At 33.4% G+C, this 17,829-nt stretch overlaps 1 protein-coding gene across 3 annotated transcripts in view; it reads right to left on the reverse strand.

Moving 5' to 3' along the window:
* Window positions 1-17,829, reverse strand: part of TBCK (TBC1 domain containing kinase) — a 199,202-nt gene that overhangs the window by 60,877 nt on the left and 120,496 nt on the right. For all 3 annotated transcript variants that reach the window (XM_045799213.2, XM_087866381.1, XM_045799216.2), the window contains one exon: window positions 7,443-7,618. In XM_045799213.2, the coding sequence (XP_045655169.1) occupies window positions 7,443-7,618 (176 nt within the window). The remainder of the gene's footprint in view (window positions 1-7,442; window positions 7,619-17,829) is intronic.

A 17,829-nucleotide genomic window follows, 5' to 3' on the forward strand; every position in this document is an offset into this window, starting at 1 on the left:
TCCATGTAGCTTTAACCCAAACAGTCCTTGATGAAGTGTCAGATTCTGACAGACTACTCAATATCAGTTGTTCACTTCCTTAACTTCAGAAACAAGTTCTCATTAGCTCTATCCAACTTGGAGGAGTTCCCTCTTTGACTAACAGAAGTAAAACCTGACTTAGTTTAGAGAGAGATCAAAGAAATTCTCTCTCTGATGATTAGCTCTGCTTAGGGATGACTGTTCATATCAAGATTCTCTTTTAAACATTAGACAGACTTCAGAAATCTTGCTGGTGGAATTACTGTCCTCTCAACTAAGGCATTTCTTGCCAAAGACTAAGAGCTTCCACTAACACCATTCTTCTCAGTATAAGGGGTCAAAATTAGTTAAAATACAGAACTAATAAAATCAACTGAAGTTCATAGAGTACAAGGATATGTCTCCCTGGCTTTGCCCTTTCTTTTGATCTTCACTTCTCCTTTAGCAACTTATATAGCTTTATCTTATAAATATGAAATTATACACTTTTCCCTATGATATTTATGACAGAGTAGAACATATTTTTGAAATGGCAAAACTCATCATTTAAATAAAATGTAATAAAAATTAAATGCAACTTGCACACATAATATGATGATGTCACTAACAAGGAGAAATGATTTCTGGTAGGCTTAGACTACAGAATTCAAGAAAGGTATAGTCAAAGCAAAAGACTGTTGGATGCATGATTAGAATAACTACATTAAGTTATTAAAAATATAATTTCAGGTCTGTGTATTTAAGTTAAAAATCTTCATTCCCCTTTCTGATCAATGAAGCATGAGAGACTATGGACTCTGAGAAACAAACTGAGGGCTTCAGAGGGGAGGGGGGTGGGGGAATGGGATAGACTGGTGATGGGTAGTACGGATGGCACGTATTGCATGGTGCACTCGGTGTTATACGCAATTAATGAATCATCGAGCCTTACATCGGAAACCGGGGATGTACTGTATGGTGACTAACATAATATAATAAAAAATATTATTATAATAAAAAAAACAAAGTTAAAAATCTTGTATTATTGTAAAATCTTGGCCCCTATATACCAAATACACCAGAACATTAACAGAACTCCATGTGTTGCAAATTCTCTTGTTAGCAGAGGAAATGTGACCTATCCCAGCGAATGGGCTCTTTTACCAAAGTTCAGTATGCATTAGAAAGAATAAGTAAAATAAAATTAGATAAATAGGCAATACTATTTTTATTTTCCATATACCCTTTATTAGAGTGGCTTGAGATTGCTCATGGTGATGAAAAAGGAATTCTTGATGTCCTTTACTTACATAAACTCTATCTTTCAAAGGCTCATTGAAATAAAATGAGTTGATAAGAACAATTGATAAATACCTAGTATGTGTAAGGCATTATGTGTTAAGAAAAATGCCCACTTATCTGTACCCCATAGGTTCTCATATTATTTTCTAGATACTCTAGAACTTTCATTTGGAATTTCTTCCTTATCTGAAGAATCAAGAACGTGTTAAAACCTTTTTTTTAGTTTATTTTTAATTTCTAAGTCATAAGAAGTTATTTTTATTTTTATTGCTTTCTAGTTTCACTAAATAATGATCTGAGGAATGTTGTCTGTATTATTTCCACTTCTTAAAATTTATTGAAATTTACTTGTGGCCTAAAATGTGGTGGTTTTGTTTGTTTGTTTGTGTGTGTGTGTGTGATTTTTGGCCAAAGCCAAAAAAAATGATCACTTGAACAGATTTATTTCTGAGTACAGATGTATAACAATATCTTAAAAATCACATTTGTCCAATTAGTGTTATACAGATACAGCAACAGGAATGTCTTTTCATCACACATACGTGGTAGTCATATGAAGACTTAAGAAGAATTGGATTCAGATCTGTTTTGTAAAAGCTGCTGATTCTATGATATTTTGAATCTCAAAATGACAATGGAAGACAGTAGGTAAAAGTACAATGCAGTAGCTGTCACTGTGGTGGTGCTATGTACTCTCAAAAATAATCTAATTCTGACAAAAAAAAGTATATGTAACCAAACAGAAAATAACAAATTAAATGATAAAAGTGGTCTTTAAAAACACAAAGTCACTCACATTCACAATAGTTATATTGGATTCAAGAGACCTAATGTCTCTGATATACTTTTTCTTTAATAGTATATAAATTTCTTGAAGAGGGGAAAATTGCACATGCAATCCTATTGCTTTTTAAAGTTAATCTTGAGATTGAATCAGTAGTAGTTTTTTGTTTTTGTTTTTTAAATAAATTCATCAACAATTCAATGGTAGTGATGAGGCATGGCCAAATATCTCAATGGAAGGATCCTAAGAATTTCCTACCTTCCCCAAATCTTTTAATTTTTTTTTAAGATTTTATTTATTTATTTGACAGAGAGAGAGACAGCCAGTGAGAGAGGGAACACAAGCAGGGGGAGTGGGAGAGGAAGAAGCAGGCTCCAAGCAGAGCAGGGAGCCTGATGTGGGGCTCAATCCCAGGACCCTGGGATCACGTCCTGGGCTGAAGGCAACTGCTTAATGACTGAGCCACCCAGGCTCCCCTACCTTCTCCAAATTTTATAGTCAAAGCACCAAGTTATAATGGTGACTTTCCTTCCAATCATTCCACTTAATGTTTAAACATTCATCTGAATAGATGGGGGCATAAATATGTATATTTATATATATTAAATGAACACAGCAGAGCCTTGGTAAATAATTCATCTCAGAATTAAGACAAGTAAAAAAAACAAAACAAAACAAAAACAAAAACCATTCAGCTTGGCTCAACCATGCTTCACTCTCACTTGGGTGTACATCTTCAAGCATGGACATACTGAAAATAAAGACCAAAGAACAACTAAGGAATGAAATTTGCTCTTTTAAAATGTAGACTAGGGAAAGGATAAGAAGAAAAGGTTGGTAAAGGACATCAATGATTACATAAATTATCCATATACCCTACAAAGACTTTGGTGGTGAGAGACAGAAGTTTTGTTACAAACTGAGAATCACTATATATATATACTGTACTTCTACTAGCAGAGAAAATAGTTGTTGAGATTAATTTTCATAGCTTGTATCACAAAAATTTTCCCTAGTAAAGAAAATTATTAATTTATTGCACAGTATATATTTTTCAAACCTCAAATATTCCCTTGAGTGTGTAATTTTCCATTCCTTTCCCATTCCTCTCCCTATCCCAATTCCCTTAAAGCTTAAGCTAATCTTTAATGTAACATGTCACTAATCCATCTATTTTCAACCTACTAGTTCATTTATCTATTATAAGTAGGAATTTCAAAATATATTCAGTTTTAATAAATCCATTTCATTCTATTTATCAGTTATATAACTTATACAAATACATATGTATATATATATATATTTATATTTATACACATCTACCTATCTAACTACCTATATATTTTTAAAATTAATAAGCTGTTGTTGGAATTGTGAAGCAGAATCTCAGCTATTTAAGGAAAAGCTGATGGGAAAGACATTGGCACTAGATGAAATAATTCTTTTGGCAATTCTTTAGTAGTTTCCAGATCAAAATAGCATTAAAACTAAGAAGTAAAGGTTAAAGTGAAATCTTAAACTTAAATTACTGAGGTAAAACTGCCAGAAAGATTCCTTCTTTGGAGAGCCAGTCTCCCTCACCCTACTCCCCTTACTGTTTGTAGTGACTTCTAAATGTAAAGTAATAGTAATAAAGCTAGCATAGCTGAGCAGAAAGGGATACCAGGACATCTCTTCTTTTATACATATTATTTAGATATAGAAGATTGTCATAAAATTCTTGGGTAGTTTTCAAAGTTGAGACCTTTAATCTTTAATTACTAAACATGTAATAATAATGTTACCATTTTTGAGTGCTTATTATGTATTAGATACTGAACTAGGTACTTTACATATATCATTCTTAAAACAATTCTGCAAGGTAGGAATTATTATAATTATGCCTGCTTTTACAAACAGGAAACTAGAACAGTTATAAAGATTATAAGATTATAAAACCAAAGGAGCAGGGTGAAATTTAAAACCAAGTCCACGTAACAGCAAAGCTCATGCTTTTTCTACAAAATGGGTCTACTTCAGGGAATAAATATGTACATGCGTGTATAAATTCATGTTAATTAGAGTTCTCTCATAGCTGTTTTCAAGCTTCCATTCTACTCGTCAGAGTGCAGTTTATGTTTCAATTTTAAAAAGCCACTTTTTATCTGTTTAAAATTTGACATGGATATATAGTATATAAATCTGAATTGTGATTATTCTAAATGTAATGAATATGCTTTTATAGTATGTGCATACATTTTTTTTAGTATCTGCTTTTTATTATATTAAACATTTAAATTTGAACCAAGAAGGCTCCAAATAAACAGAAGGATGGAAAAGGGGGACAAAATTTCAGATAAAATGTAAATAAAATAAAATAAAATATTTTGAAAAAATAATTCTATAAATATAAAATTCTGACAAAATAGATACTTTAAAAAAGAATTCTATTAAATAAGTATGGTATTTAAATGGATAATTTTAAGAAACCCATAAAGTTACAAAAATTGACTTAAGAAGAATGATCAAATATCTCCCTAATTAAAAGACAAGAGGCTCAGATGGTTTTATAGACAAGTTTTACTCAATCTGTAAGAAACAGATAATTCCTCTTATGCAAACTGATTGGACAGTAGAAATGCAATCTTTTTTCTTTTTTCAAGATTTTATTTATTTATTTGAAAGAGAGCACAAAAGTGGGGGGAGGGGGAGAGGAAGAGGGAGAAGCAGACTCTCCACTGAACAAGGAGTCCGCCCTGAAGCTTGATCCCAGGACACTGGGATCATGACCTGAGCCAAAGACAGATGCTTAACTGACTGAGCCACTCAGGCACCCCAGAGAAATACAAGAAAAGACTGACAAGGACATACAGAAAGACTGACATGGACAGATAAGAAAATTATAAATTTATTTCACCTCTGAACACAGATGTAGAAACTCAGTATTAGCAAATACTAGCAAATAAAATATAGTCAATATTTTTTGTTGTTGTTGTGACCTAGTAGAGTCAATCTCAGGAATGCACTTAATATCAGAAATTTTAATAATGTTACACATTATCATATTAAAGGAGGAAAATGGATGATCCTAATCAATCCTTACCAGTTGAATAAGCATTTGATAAAATTCAACACTCATTCATGATAATCACTCTACTAAGAGAAAAAGGGAAAAATTTCTATATGAAAAATTACCCATCACCCGTATAAAGTATTTATCAAAAACATCAAACTTAGTGGTGAAACTAGAAGCATTTTCATTAAATTTAGGTACAAACAAATCTATCCACTCTCATAACTTCTAGTTTATTTTATACTAGAGATCTTGTCCAATGCAATAAGACAAAAAAATCAAAGACGTAATCATAAAAGTAGTAACTAGAAAGATATTTTATATGTATTTATATGATTGCATTAGTTTCATAAACATCCAAGAGAATCCACAATCTATTAGATTTAAAAAGAGAATCAAATTCAAAATATTCGGTATTTACTCAAAGGAGTTGAAAACTTTTGTCTACACAAAAATTGCACATGGACGTTAATGAAGCTCTATTTATAATTGCTAAATTTAGAAGAATTAAGATGTCCTTCAGGAGGTGAATGGTTAAAAAACTTGTACATCCATGTCTTGACAGTCAAAATACCATCAACATTTCTCACAGAGCTAGAACAAAAATGCTAGACATGTTTCCAAAGGGAACGGCAAGAAAGGCAAAAATGAACTATTGGGATTTCATCAAGATAAAAAGCTTTTGCACAGCAAAGGAAAGAGTCGATACAACCAAAAGACAACCAACAGAATGGGAGAAGATATTTGCAAACAACATATCAGATAAAGGGGTAGTATCCAAAATCTATAAGGAACTTATCAAACACCCAAAGAATAAATAATCCAGTCAAGAAATGAGCAGAAGACATGAACAGACATTTCTCCAAAGAAGACATACAAATGGCCAACAGACACATGAAAAAAATCCTCAACATTAGTCAGCATCAGGGAAATGCAAATCAAAACCACAATGAGATACCACCTCACACAGTCAGAATGGGCAAAATTAACAAGTCAGGAAATGACAGATGCTGGCAAGGATGTGGGAAAGGGTAACCCTCTCACACTGTTGGTGGACATGCAAGCTGGTGTAGCCACTCTGGAAAACAGTATGGGGGTTCCTAAAAAAGCTGAAAATAGAGCTACCCTATGACCCAGCAATTGTACTACTGGGTATTTACCCCAAAGATACAAATGTAGTGATCCAAAGGGGCACCTGTACCCCAATGTTTATGGCAGCAATGTCCACAATAGCCAGCTCTGGAAAGAGCTCAGATGTCCATCAACAGATGAATGGATAAAGAAGATGTGGTATGTATATAGAACAGAATACTACTCAGCCATCAAAAAATGGTATCTTGCCATTTGCAATGATGTGGATGGAACTAGAGGGTATTATGCTAAATGAAATAAGTAAATCAGAGAAAGACAATTATCATATGATTCTCAATCATATGTGGAATTTAAGAAACAAAACAGGATCATAGGGAAAAGGAGGGAAAAATAAAACAAGACATAATCCGAGAGGGGGACAAACCATAAGAGACTCTTAATCATAGAAAACAAACTGAAGGTTCTTGGAGGGGAGGGGAGTGGGGAGTTGGGGTAACTGGGTAATGGGCATTAAGGAAGGACATGATGTAATGAGTACTGGGTGTTATATGAAACTGATGAATCACTGAACTCTACCTCTGAAACTAATAATATACTATGTTAGTTAGTTAAATTTTAATTTTAAAAATTGAGAGACAAAAAACTAATAAAATAAATAAATGTAAAAAAAGATGTCTGCTTCTATCTATCTATCTATCTATCTATCTATCTATCTATCTATCTATCTATCTATCTGAAAGGGAGAGAGAGAGAATGAGCACAGGAGCATGGGAGGGGCAGAAGGAGAAGCAGACTCCACCCGTCCCCCAAGCAGGGAACCTTACACGGTCTTGATCCCAGGACCTTAGGATAATGATCTGAGCCTAAGGCAGACACTTAACTAACTGAGCCAGAGTTGCCTCTTTCTCTGTTTTTGTAATTCTTCCTTTGCTTCTGTAATTCTTTTAGCATATGACTAGTTGAGATACTACAATTACACAGACAAAATGTGAAGCTTGCTACCTGAAGAAATATATCAAACAATCTTCTTAATTGTAAAACTAAATAGACATAAACGTTTTCTAAAGGTGCATAAACACAATCACATATTAGAAAACAGTTATGTTAAAAGGACATAAGTGATAACATTATTTTGAGCAATAATTATGCTACACTACATTTTTCACATCTGTCTTCCTTCAGAGTTTGTAAATTAAGTCTGCAGATACATACCAAATCTGTTTTTGGAGGATCTGGGCACTCAGTGGAGAAAAAAGGTGTCGAACTTCTGACTCCACTGCTATCAGCAGTTGGCTTTGGAGGTTGAGCGTGCTGTCTGTAAGTAGCACTTTTAGGAGTCCAACAAAACAGGTTGATTGATTCTCGCACACAGCGTTCGATGTCAATTTCTAGATAGAAATTTTTTTTCAAAGCAAATATTTAGAATTTGAATTGCTATGTTCATGTAAAAAACACTATCTTTCCTGAATGCATATATCCAATATGGCTAAGATGATAACCAATTAGAAAAGATGTCAGTAAAGTATAACGTAGATATTAATCAGCATATATATGACTACAATGATGGCAGTATTTTATATTATTATATACCTACATATATACATACATTTACATATGTGAATATATACATAGATTTTTATGTGTATTTTATTTATTATCTACATATATACACACATATGTATATATACATACATATATACATATACACAGTAGATATGTTTGGATATTTCAGTATATCATTATTTAAACATCATGGATTATAACACATCTTATTTAAGAATCTGCCTCATTTACTCCCATACTATGTTCACTTTTTCAAAGTAAAATAGAGGTTGGGGAGGGGAAGACTAGAATTTGGGAGTGGACAGGCAAAAGATCCAGTCTACCATGACTTCTAGTAAAGTGTACTTAAAGTTTTCTTTTCACCTATCAAAGGAGATATAAAATAAATAGGGCAAATTTTATTAAAGTATCAATTCTCAATTTTTAAAATAATTTCCTGAATTAAGTTTCACATATAGAAAAATTGCATGCACTTGGTTAAAATGATTTTTAAAAAGGTCTATTTATTTGAGCAATGGTAAATATAGTGAAATGTATTTTTTAAAAAGCTCTGTAACATTATCAACTTGATACTCCACAAAGAGAAGAACCCAGACACCAACTAGAAGAAAAATCAAAGTTCAAGATGCGTTCTCTACTCCATTTAAGAAGGAAGAAATGTGCTCAATTCATTTTTAAAAATTCCAATTAATATGGTTATGGTAAAAATTTGATGCTAAAGAGAGAAACCCTGTCACTTAAAACAAAGTTGATCCATTTAACACTGTTAATCTCCAAAGAAAGAATTTCAGACCATAGATTTTGCATCTGCAGGGCTGAAATCAGTCTGACACATCTGTCACCCAGTAAAAGCTTGAGTCAAGTCAATGATCCACATCAGAGGTTGTGGTTCAGTCATTAAATCACTAGCATTGGAAAAGCCCATTGTATCTGCTTCCAAAACACCCTACCAATACCATAAAAGGTTTACAGTGAATCTTGAGAATTTACTGGCATCCACCCCAATTCCACCCCGATTATTAGTACTGGCAGATATCCCATTCTCCATTCACTTGACCCATGTCACCTCTCCATCTCAAAATCCTTCCAAAGTCGTTTATCATAACCAAAATATTATACAAAAAGTACTTTGTAAGTTGTACATCAAAATATGCAATTATTCTTAAAAAGTAATCTCTTATCCTAGGGCACTACTGTTCTTTTAATTTCCACTATAATTTTGATTAATGCATTGTGAATAAAGCATGTACCCTGGATTATGGTTTCAAGGTTTGATTCCAAGCTCCATGAAGGATTTTGTGATTCTGAAAGAAATAACTTCTCTAAATCCTGAGTTTTCTTTCTCTCTCTCTCTCTTTTTTTTTAAAGATTTTATTTATTTATTTGACAGAGAGACAGCCAGCCAGCAAGAGAGGGAACACAAGCAGGGGGAGTGGGAGAGGAAGAAGCAGGCTCCCAGCACGGAGCATGGAGCCTGATGTGGGGCTCGATCCCAGGACCCTGGGATCACGCCCTGAGCCGAAGGCAGATGCTTAACGACTGAGCCACCCACGCAACCCTAAATCCTGATTTCTTTATCCTCTTCCATTACTATCATATCTCTAAGAAAGAGTGAACTATTTCCAAAATAATAAAACACATCTCATACTTCATTTGGGCCAGAGTAGGTGAAAAATACATCTCTCCTGAAGACTTCTGTTCTTTTGCTCTAATGGCTATGAACTGCTCCCAAGATCTAGTGAACAGCTGTTGTCCTGGCACTTCTCTTTACTATCATCTAATTCCCTTCATCTCCCCCCTATATTTGATCCTTCTTTTGAGAGACATTATTTACTCTTTCTTGATTTACTCCATCATTTTGGTGGAACGCATTTTCCAGCAGCTTCTATGAAAGGGTGCACAGAAGGCAAATTATTTTGAAATCTTCCATGTCTTTTAATATATTTATTCTGCCCTTGACTGACAGTTACAGTAGGCATAGCATTCTAGGGCTGAATTTTTTCCCTTCGGGGTTATGCAAAATAGTGCTTCACTGTCTTCTTCTGAGAAGTCTGATATGATTCTGAATTGAAATCATTTGTATGTGATTTCCCATTTTCTGTAAACTTTTAGGATCCCTGGTGTTCTGAAATTTCATAATGATATATGTAAATATGTCACTTCATTATGCTAGGTATTTGGTGGTCCTTTCGTAATTCTCCACCTAACAGAGAAAGTTCTTGTTTGACACCTGAGGTAATTTGTTTTTTTCCTCTTTTCTCTTATTTTAAAAAATATCTTGAAAATCCTGAATTTGTTTTCTAATAATTTTGCCTTTTCTTCTTACTTTTCATCTGTCGTTTTTGTTTTATTCTCAGAGACTTTTCTTAAACTTTATCATCTAACTCTTCTATTAGAAAGCTCACTGCATTTCCACATTTTTAATTTTCAGTAAATCTTCTTTGTTCTTTGTTACTTAAAAAAAATCTGATTTGTCACAGTTGTAATATCTTCTCATAATTATCTTTCTGAGGATATTCCTTTATTCAGTTTGTGTTGGTCTGTGTGTTTTAGTTGGAGATTTTCCTTAGAGGTTTGGCGATCTATGAGCCTACCTATTTAAAAGAACAGCACTAAAAATCAGATTGGAAGTTTTGTATATGTGAGCAGGTCTTGTTGAGTGGCGGATTTACTACTAGGTAGCTTGGAGACATGATCATTTGTTAGAGGCCCCTAAATAAGGTATTTCTTCTCCTGGGGACATTCTACCTCTCCAGAGAATAATTCTCTAATCTGTCTAATCTTTTCCAGCATTGCCCATGGAGAGTTCCAGGGATTCTAACTACATACATCCCCTCATTTCTGCTCTCTGCTATGCTGTTGACTCTGAATTTCAAGATACTTTGATTCTATTACTCCAAAGAATATCCCTCCAAATTTATTGTGCTCATGGTCATGTTTTTTTGTAAAATCTGCAAAAGTAAAGATATTTGAGCCACAAAAAGTGAAGACTTCTGTCTTTATACCAATTTTCCATCTATTACATTTCATCTTGTGTTAGGCAACATCATAGTGGCTGGGGATACTGAGATATAACTAAGAATAAACTAAATTAGGAATAGATAATTAGTTTGATTTAATGGGATATATTTTTGTGATTTGAAGTCACTTCAGGGTATTGATAAAAGATTTTCTCCTTGATAAAACTCTAGTCAGATTCCTTTAGGCTTTTTCTTGACTATGCCTCAACTTTGGCTTATAAACACTTGAACAAAATGCTAGGATAGTCTTTAACAGTTCAAGGCCACATCCATAGGATGACTGTAGCCCCCACCCCTTAAAGTACCTGCTTGAGAAAAATCAAGGCTTCCAATATAATTTACTGTTTGTTCCAGTCAACATTTGAAGATAGGATCTCTGTCTCCAAGCCTCTGTGGGAAGGTAGAAATCTAACTTCAGTAAGTGCCAGTTAGCAAACCTAGATAGGTTTCACATGGACAAATGCCTTCCTTCACGCTTTTTATAATTTTTCATTTCCTTGAATCTTTCGGGCCCCTCCTCATCCCCCAGTCCCCACCTATTCCCCCATTCTCTCTTTAAAATGCTCAGTTACCCCCGTACAAATTGTTCATCCTGGACTCTTCTCTATTTTAACAGTATATCACTGACTGAAACCTGTCGTTACCACTTTAACTAGTATCTGGCTTTGTTTATGTTTGACAGTACAGTATAGTTATTGCTCTAGAAATGACTTCCTGAAATACTCCCATCACCCACTATACAAGTGCAGAGGTTGTAATGTAATACGATGTATCCCAGCACCGGAAGTTTATGGGTAGGAGAAACAGTTGAAATATACACAGCCAAAAATCAGACTTAAAAATTCTTCCAAACTTTAAACACGTAAAATGGTAAGCAGAGAATCTGGTTCTCACTGATGCCTGATCAAAAGAGAAATACTCTCCTTCTAGGAATATACTTGATAATGTTACATATACAGTTATAAGTGCATCATTAACATTTTTTTCTCTTATGATAGGAATTTCACAAAATAGCACTTTTGCGTTTGTATGAAAGAAATCTGTAGCACCACCTGTGTTAAGTCATATGGGTTATGCATTCCCAATACTACTAATAAAAAACAAACTTCTACTAACACTATCAATAGAAAAACTGATTATCTATTTTTTGTATAGAAAATATGTGCAATTATTGTCATATGAAGAGATCATCAATGAGTATGAAGCAAAAAAGAAGGAAAAATATAGAGGTTTCTGACATTTAATAATTAAAGTATTACGTTATTTTTCTGTTTTGAAATTTGTTATGGTCTCCTTTCTCATTATCAATATTCTTTTAATGGTTTCATTTTGTAACATAATTTAATCTTCTTAGAGAGGGTCACTTCTCCACAATTTATAGGGTTTAAGCCCACGCAACCTGGATCTTCCCCTATCTTCCAGTCTTCTGCTAGGTGGCAGAGGAGTAGACACTTGGCTAGCAAGGTGGGTGCAAAGATCTACAGGGGTGGGAGAAATGAAACTACTCCTTATGCATGCATTGAACTCATTCTTCTGTTTTTTTTCTGCCTCATTTTCATTCACTTTCAATGCCTGAGACTTTCTGGTGCTCTGCATCAAGAATTGGCTTGCTTCTTGCTAGTATTCTCCTTTATAGAAAGGTTGCAATTGTCTTTACTTTTTATGGAGTGAGTTACTATTGATGTAATTGTGTTCTATCTTCTCAATTATTGTTGTTTCTTGTCTACTCGTGCTCTTCTTACATTCTCTTTGTTCTTAGGATTATACTTTTTTCATTCCCTTACTGTTTCTCTTTAATGATGTTTCAGAAGGGAATAGGGATAGACATATGTGTACAATCTATCATTCTTAATTGGAAATGTTTCAAACTTTAAAGCTCTGGTTTAAAAGGGGTGGGAATGAATTCAGGGGTGGAAATGAGCATGGTGGGCTTGAACCCTTGCTTCCTTGGTCTAGCTCTTGGTCTAGTGGCATTTAAGGTATTTACTTAGAAAGTGGTATAATAATGGCATACTGGAAAGAGCATTAACCTGGGAGGCAGCATGATCTGGGCTTAAATTTCAATTCAGTTACTTACAAGTTGTATAGCTCTGGCCAAACTCATTTTTCTGCCTCTTTTTTCTCAATCATAAAATAGGGATAATGTTACCTGATTTCTGGGAGCATTATGAGGTATAAATAATATTATTTCAGCACATGGAAGGAACTCAGCGATATTACAAACTCCCAGATGTATAAAATGCGTGAGAACTTTTGGCACTTCACCTGAAATTTTACAAAGCATTAGCCTTAGGTCCCAGCTAGTCTGCCTTCTTGCTTGAAACCCAGTTTGAAATACAGGTTACATTTTAATTTTGCACTTGGTAGACTTCCATTTAGAAAGAGTTTGCCTTTTAAAAAATATTCTTTACTACCTTTCAAAATCCCAAAACTTGGAATGTTATTTAGTGATGAAAAGTAATGGGCTATCAAGTCATAAGCAGGCATGGAGGAAAAAGTCTGCAAAGCCTACATACTTTATGATTCCAACTATATGACATTCTAGAAAAGGCAAAGCTATCAAGACTGTAAAAAGAAATTACTGATTGCCAGGGGTTAGTAGGGTGGGAAGACTGGGGAGAAGGACTGTATAGCTGTAGCACAGATTTTTTAGGGTAGTGAAACTGTTCTGTATAATACTATAATACATGACGTTACTCACTTGTCAAAACCCACAGAACTGCTCAAAAACAGAGTGAACCTTAATGTAAACTTAGTTAATGGACCTTAGTTAATAATAATGTATCAATACTGATTCAACAATTGTATCAAATGTGACACATTCAGGCAAGATGTCAAAAACAGGGTAAATTATGAGCAGAGGAGTGGAGAAATATGGGAATGCTGTATTACCTGTTCAATTTTTTCTGTAAACTTAAAACGGTCCTCTCAAGTAAAGTCCGTAATTAAAAAACCAAAGAGCAGTGACAGAAGTAATACCAGTAAAAATAGCAGAGTAGATAACTCCAAGGGCACGTCTTCTCCATGGAGTTTTTTTGTTTTGTTTTGTTTTGTTTTTAAAGAACTAATAGGGTGCCTGGGTGGCTTGATCTCCTAGGCCTCTGACTCTTGGTTTTAGCTCAGCTCATGATCTCATGGGTCATGGGATCCAGCCCCGGGTCTCCTTGCTCTGTGAGGATTCTGCTTGAAGATTCTCTCCCTCTGCCCCTCCCCCCACCCCCCCACAACATGCTCTCTCTCAAATAAATAAATAAATCTTTGAAAAAATTTAAAAAATCAAGAACTAATGAAAGAAGTTAAAAAATGTATAGTCATGTCATCCCTGTATTATATTAATTTCTTGACTAGGGTAACAAATTATAACTTCTCCACCACATGCAAAACAAATTCCATTGCCAGAAAACATTAAGAAAAATCCCTTTGCATATTACTGGATGTAAAACAGAAACTCGATTTGCAAGAGTTAAAATATTAATAATTTTTTCCTAATCCTGCAATCATATGACAAGAAGGGCCATTGAAGCTATTTTGGAATATCTTGATTTACACAGAACATTTAACATATTGGGCAATTTTAACCATTTCCTTTCCCACTCTGAAATTCTCATCTGTAGTAATAACAGTATGGTTATTATTTCATCCCAACCTGTGTTTGAGACAATATGCTCAAAATTGTCTCTGTGAGGCAGCTAGAAAATTAAGTAGCCAGGAAAACTGCTAAGGACAAGAAATAAATAATTTTGTATATCCAAACCACTACTGTAAAACATGGCTTGCTTAAATAAGAGCAGATGAATTGTAGAAATAGTATTTCATATTTAAAATGAGTTTAAAATTTTATGAAGTTGAGTTTTTATTTGCTGTTCACTGAGAAAGGACTAACATGTAGAAAAAAAAGGAATGGCCAGTAGTTTGTCTAACATCAGATTTTTATCTAACACCAGGTATTGTCATCACTGTCATTAAAAATGAGCTTTGTAGAAAGTTAGAACTAAACTTCTGAAGATACTAGATTGGACCATCTGAAATTGCTGATATGGAAACCTACTTTGTAAACAACACATTCCCCTATAATAGTAAAAAGAATTAGATTTGGACTCCAAATGCTAGTTACTAACTTATACAATAAGGAGCATTCCATAACATCACCGTGCCTCAGTTATTTCAAGAGCAAAATGGAGATAATAAGAAAATCTACTTAACATAGCAGTGATATTTATACAAGATAAAAAATTTTAAAGGCTTTGTAAACCCTAAGTGATTCACGTTATTATAGAGATTATTTACATTGCCCAAATTTTCTAGTCACAATTTTGCTTCAGAAATGAAGCTTACTATAGGAGAATTAAAAATGTACAAACTTACATTTTGGTTTAAATAATGTTCCTCTGTGCCACTGTGTCCATAAAGGCCACCCTGCTGTTTGTTTAATTGAATAGAACTAAAAGTGAGTTCTTACTATGTTCAAAGTATGGTATTAAGTGCTGAGGCATCATAAAGATGAGTAATTGCTGAGAGTGTTGGAGTGGTGGCCCAGGCAGGGTGAGAGTTCCCACTGAACACCTTGGGTATTCATTCAGTTAAGGACCTTGACATGTCACATTCTTGGGCTAAGTAAAAGATTAAGGACCCAGCAGTTATTTAACTGTCTAGCAAAACAAAACACTCTTAAAGGAAGATAAGAAAGTCCAGATTCCTTTTAATGTATCTTTATCAATATCCACTGTATAATAAACAATAACTACATATGCAAAGCAGAATAATGTGACCTATATCAAAAGAAATAGAAGTTCATACAAATAGACCTATAAGATGAGTTAGAATTGAAATTATTAGATGAGACTTTAAAGTAATTACTATAAAATTTATGTTCAATGACTTAAAGGAAAATACTGTAAAGTGAATGGACAGAGAAATGCAAACAATAAGAAAAGTGAAATACAGGAACAGAAAGATACATTATTTGAAGTGGAAATTTACTGAAAGTTCTTAAAAGCAAGATAAAAATAAAAAGAACTATATTGGGGCACAACAAAATCTGATAAAAACCAAAAAATAAAGAGGTAACACAAATCTACAAAAAGGAATGAAGAGCACTGATAATGGAAAAATATGCTTGGTTAGATACAAAAAAATGATCTTTTAGCTTCTTTTAATATGGTTAAAAAGTAATTAGCTATTTAAAATCAGAATAATAACAGTTTATCGTGAAGTTTATTACAAATGTAAATGTCAAATATATTAAAACAATGCCAGAAAATATGGAAAGTAAATGGAATCACACTTTTGCAAAGTTTTTACATTTTCTATAAAACTGTAGAATGTTAACTCTGTGTAAACTATGGTAGGTTAAGGACACGGATCATAGTCCCTAGAGCAATAGCCAAAAGCAATTTAAAATGCAAAATGAAAAGCCAACAAAGGTATTAAGATGAAATGTCAAAATTATTTAATTAACATAAGTCAGAAAAGGAAGATGAGAAACACAAGCAAATGGGACAACTAGAAATATGCCCAACCATATTAAAGACAAGTGGACTAAACAGTCTATTTAAAAGGGAGTAAATATCAGACTGGATAAACACAGCAAATAATAATTATATGCCTCAATTATATGTCTATATGTCTAGATAACTATATGTCTGAAAGTAATACATTTAAAATATTTTAAATATAGAATATTTAAATATTTAAATTTAAAGTAACAGAATATAAGTATATATTTTAAATATTTCTAAATTTAAATACTTAAGAAGTCACAGATGGGTTGAAAATAAAACACAGAAAAAATACTATATAAGAACCAAGCATGAGAAAGTTCATGTGATTACATTAATATCAAACAAAACAGACTCTTAAGAAGTATTACTGAGATAAAGAGGCACATTTCATAATGATAAAAAGTTCATCCATCAAGATGACATAACAATCCTAAGCATATATGTATTTCATAAGAGAGCTTTAAAATATAGAAGTAAAAACTGATAGAATTAAGGTGTAATAGATAAATCTGTAATAATAGAGAGTTTAATGCCTCCCTCCAGTAATTTATTGAACAAAGAGAGGAAGAGCCTAGTTAGGGTAAAGAAGACCCAAACATTATTTTTGACTTATTTGACATTTACAAAGCACTACGCTTAAAAAATTTAAATAAACATGACCTTAATGTGCACATAAAACATTTAACAAGATAGGTAATAGGTGTCACATAAAGGTTCAACAAGTTTTTAAAATTGAAATTTCGACCAAAAAATATTTTTGACCAAAAAAAATTACAAGGGAAATCAGTAATTATTCTTACAGCAATAATAATGAAAAGACAGTATAACAAAATTTACTGTATTCCTCAAAAGTACTTAGGAACAGTTAAATGAGAAAAGATGAAAGTTATAAAATCAGTACTCTAAGTGTGATCTGCAAGAAGCAAGAAAGAGAGGGCTCATTAAATTCAAAGAAGACAGATGAAAGAAGAGTTAAGACAAAAAAAAAGAAAATAGAAAAACAATAAAACAATAATAGAAGTTAAATTAACAAGGAAAATATTAGTGAAATTGATAAACCCTAGCAGAATGATCAAGATAAAAAAGAGCAAATTATCAGTATACGAAATGAAAGGAGATACTACTACAGATACATCAGACAGTAAAACCATAGCAATACAATATTATGAACAATTAAATACCAGTGAATTTGAAAGCAAATAAAATAGATAAATTCCTTGGAAAGCATAGTTTACCGCATACATAACTTGACACAAGAAGAAATAGGACAAACATATCTTTATAATTTTTTTTTTTTTTTTTTTTTACAGATTTTATTTATTTATTCAACAGAGATAGAGACAGCCAGCGAGAGAGGGAACAGAAGCAGGGGGAGTGGGAGAGGAAGAAGCAGGCTCATAGCGGAGGAGCCTGATGTGGGGCTCGATCCCATAACACCGGGATCACGCCCTGAGCTGAAGGCAGACGCTTAACCGCTGTGCCACCCAGGCGCCCCTGGACAAACATATCTTTAAA

The sequence above is a fragment of the Ursus americanus genome, chromosome 13 (genome assembly GCF_024610735.1).
Source record: "Ursus americanus isolate L20-20 chromosome 13, mUrsAme1.1.p, whole genome shotgun sequence".
NCBI lineage: Eukaryota > Metazoa > Chordata > Mammalia > Carnivora > Ursidae > Ursus > Ursus americanus.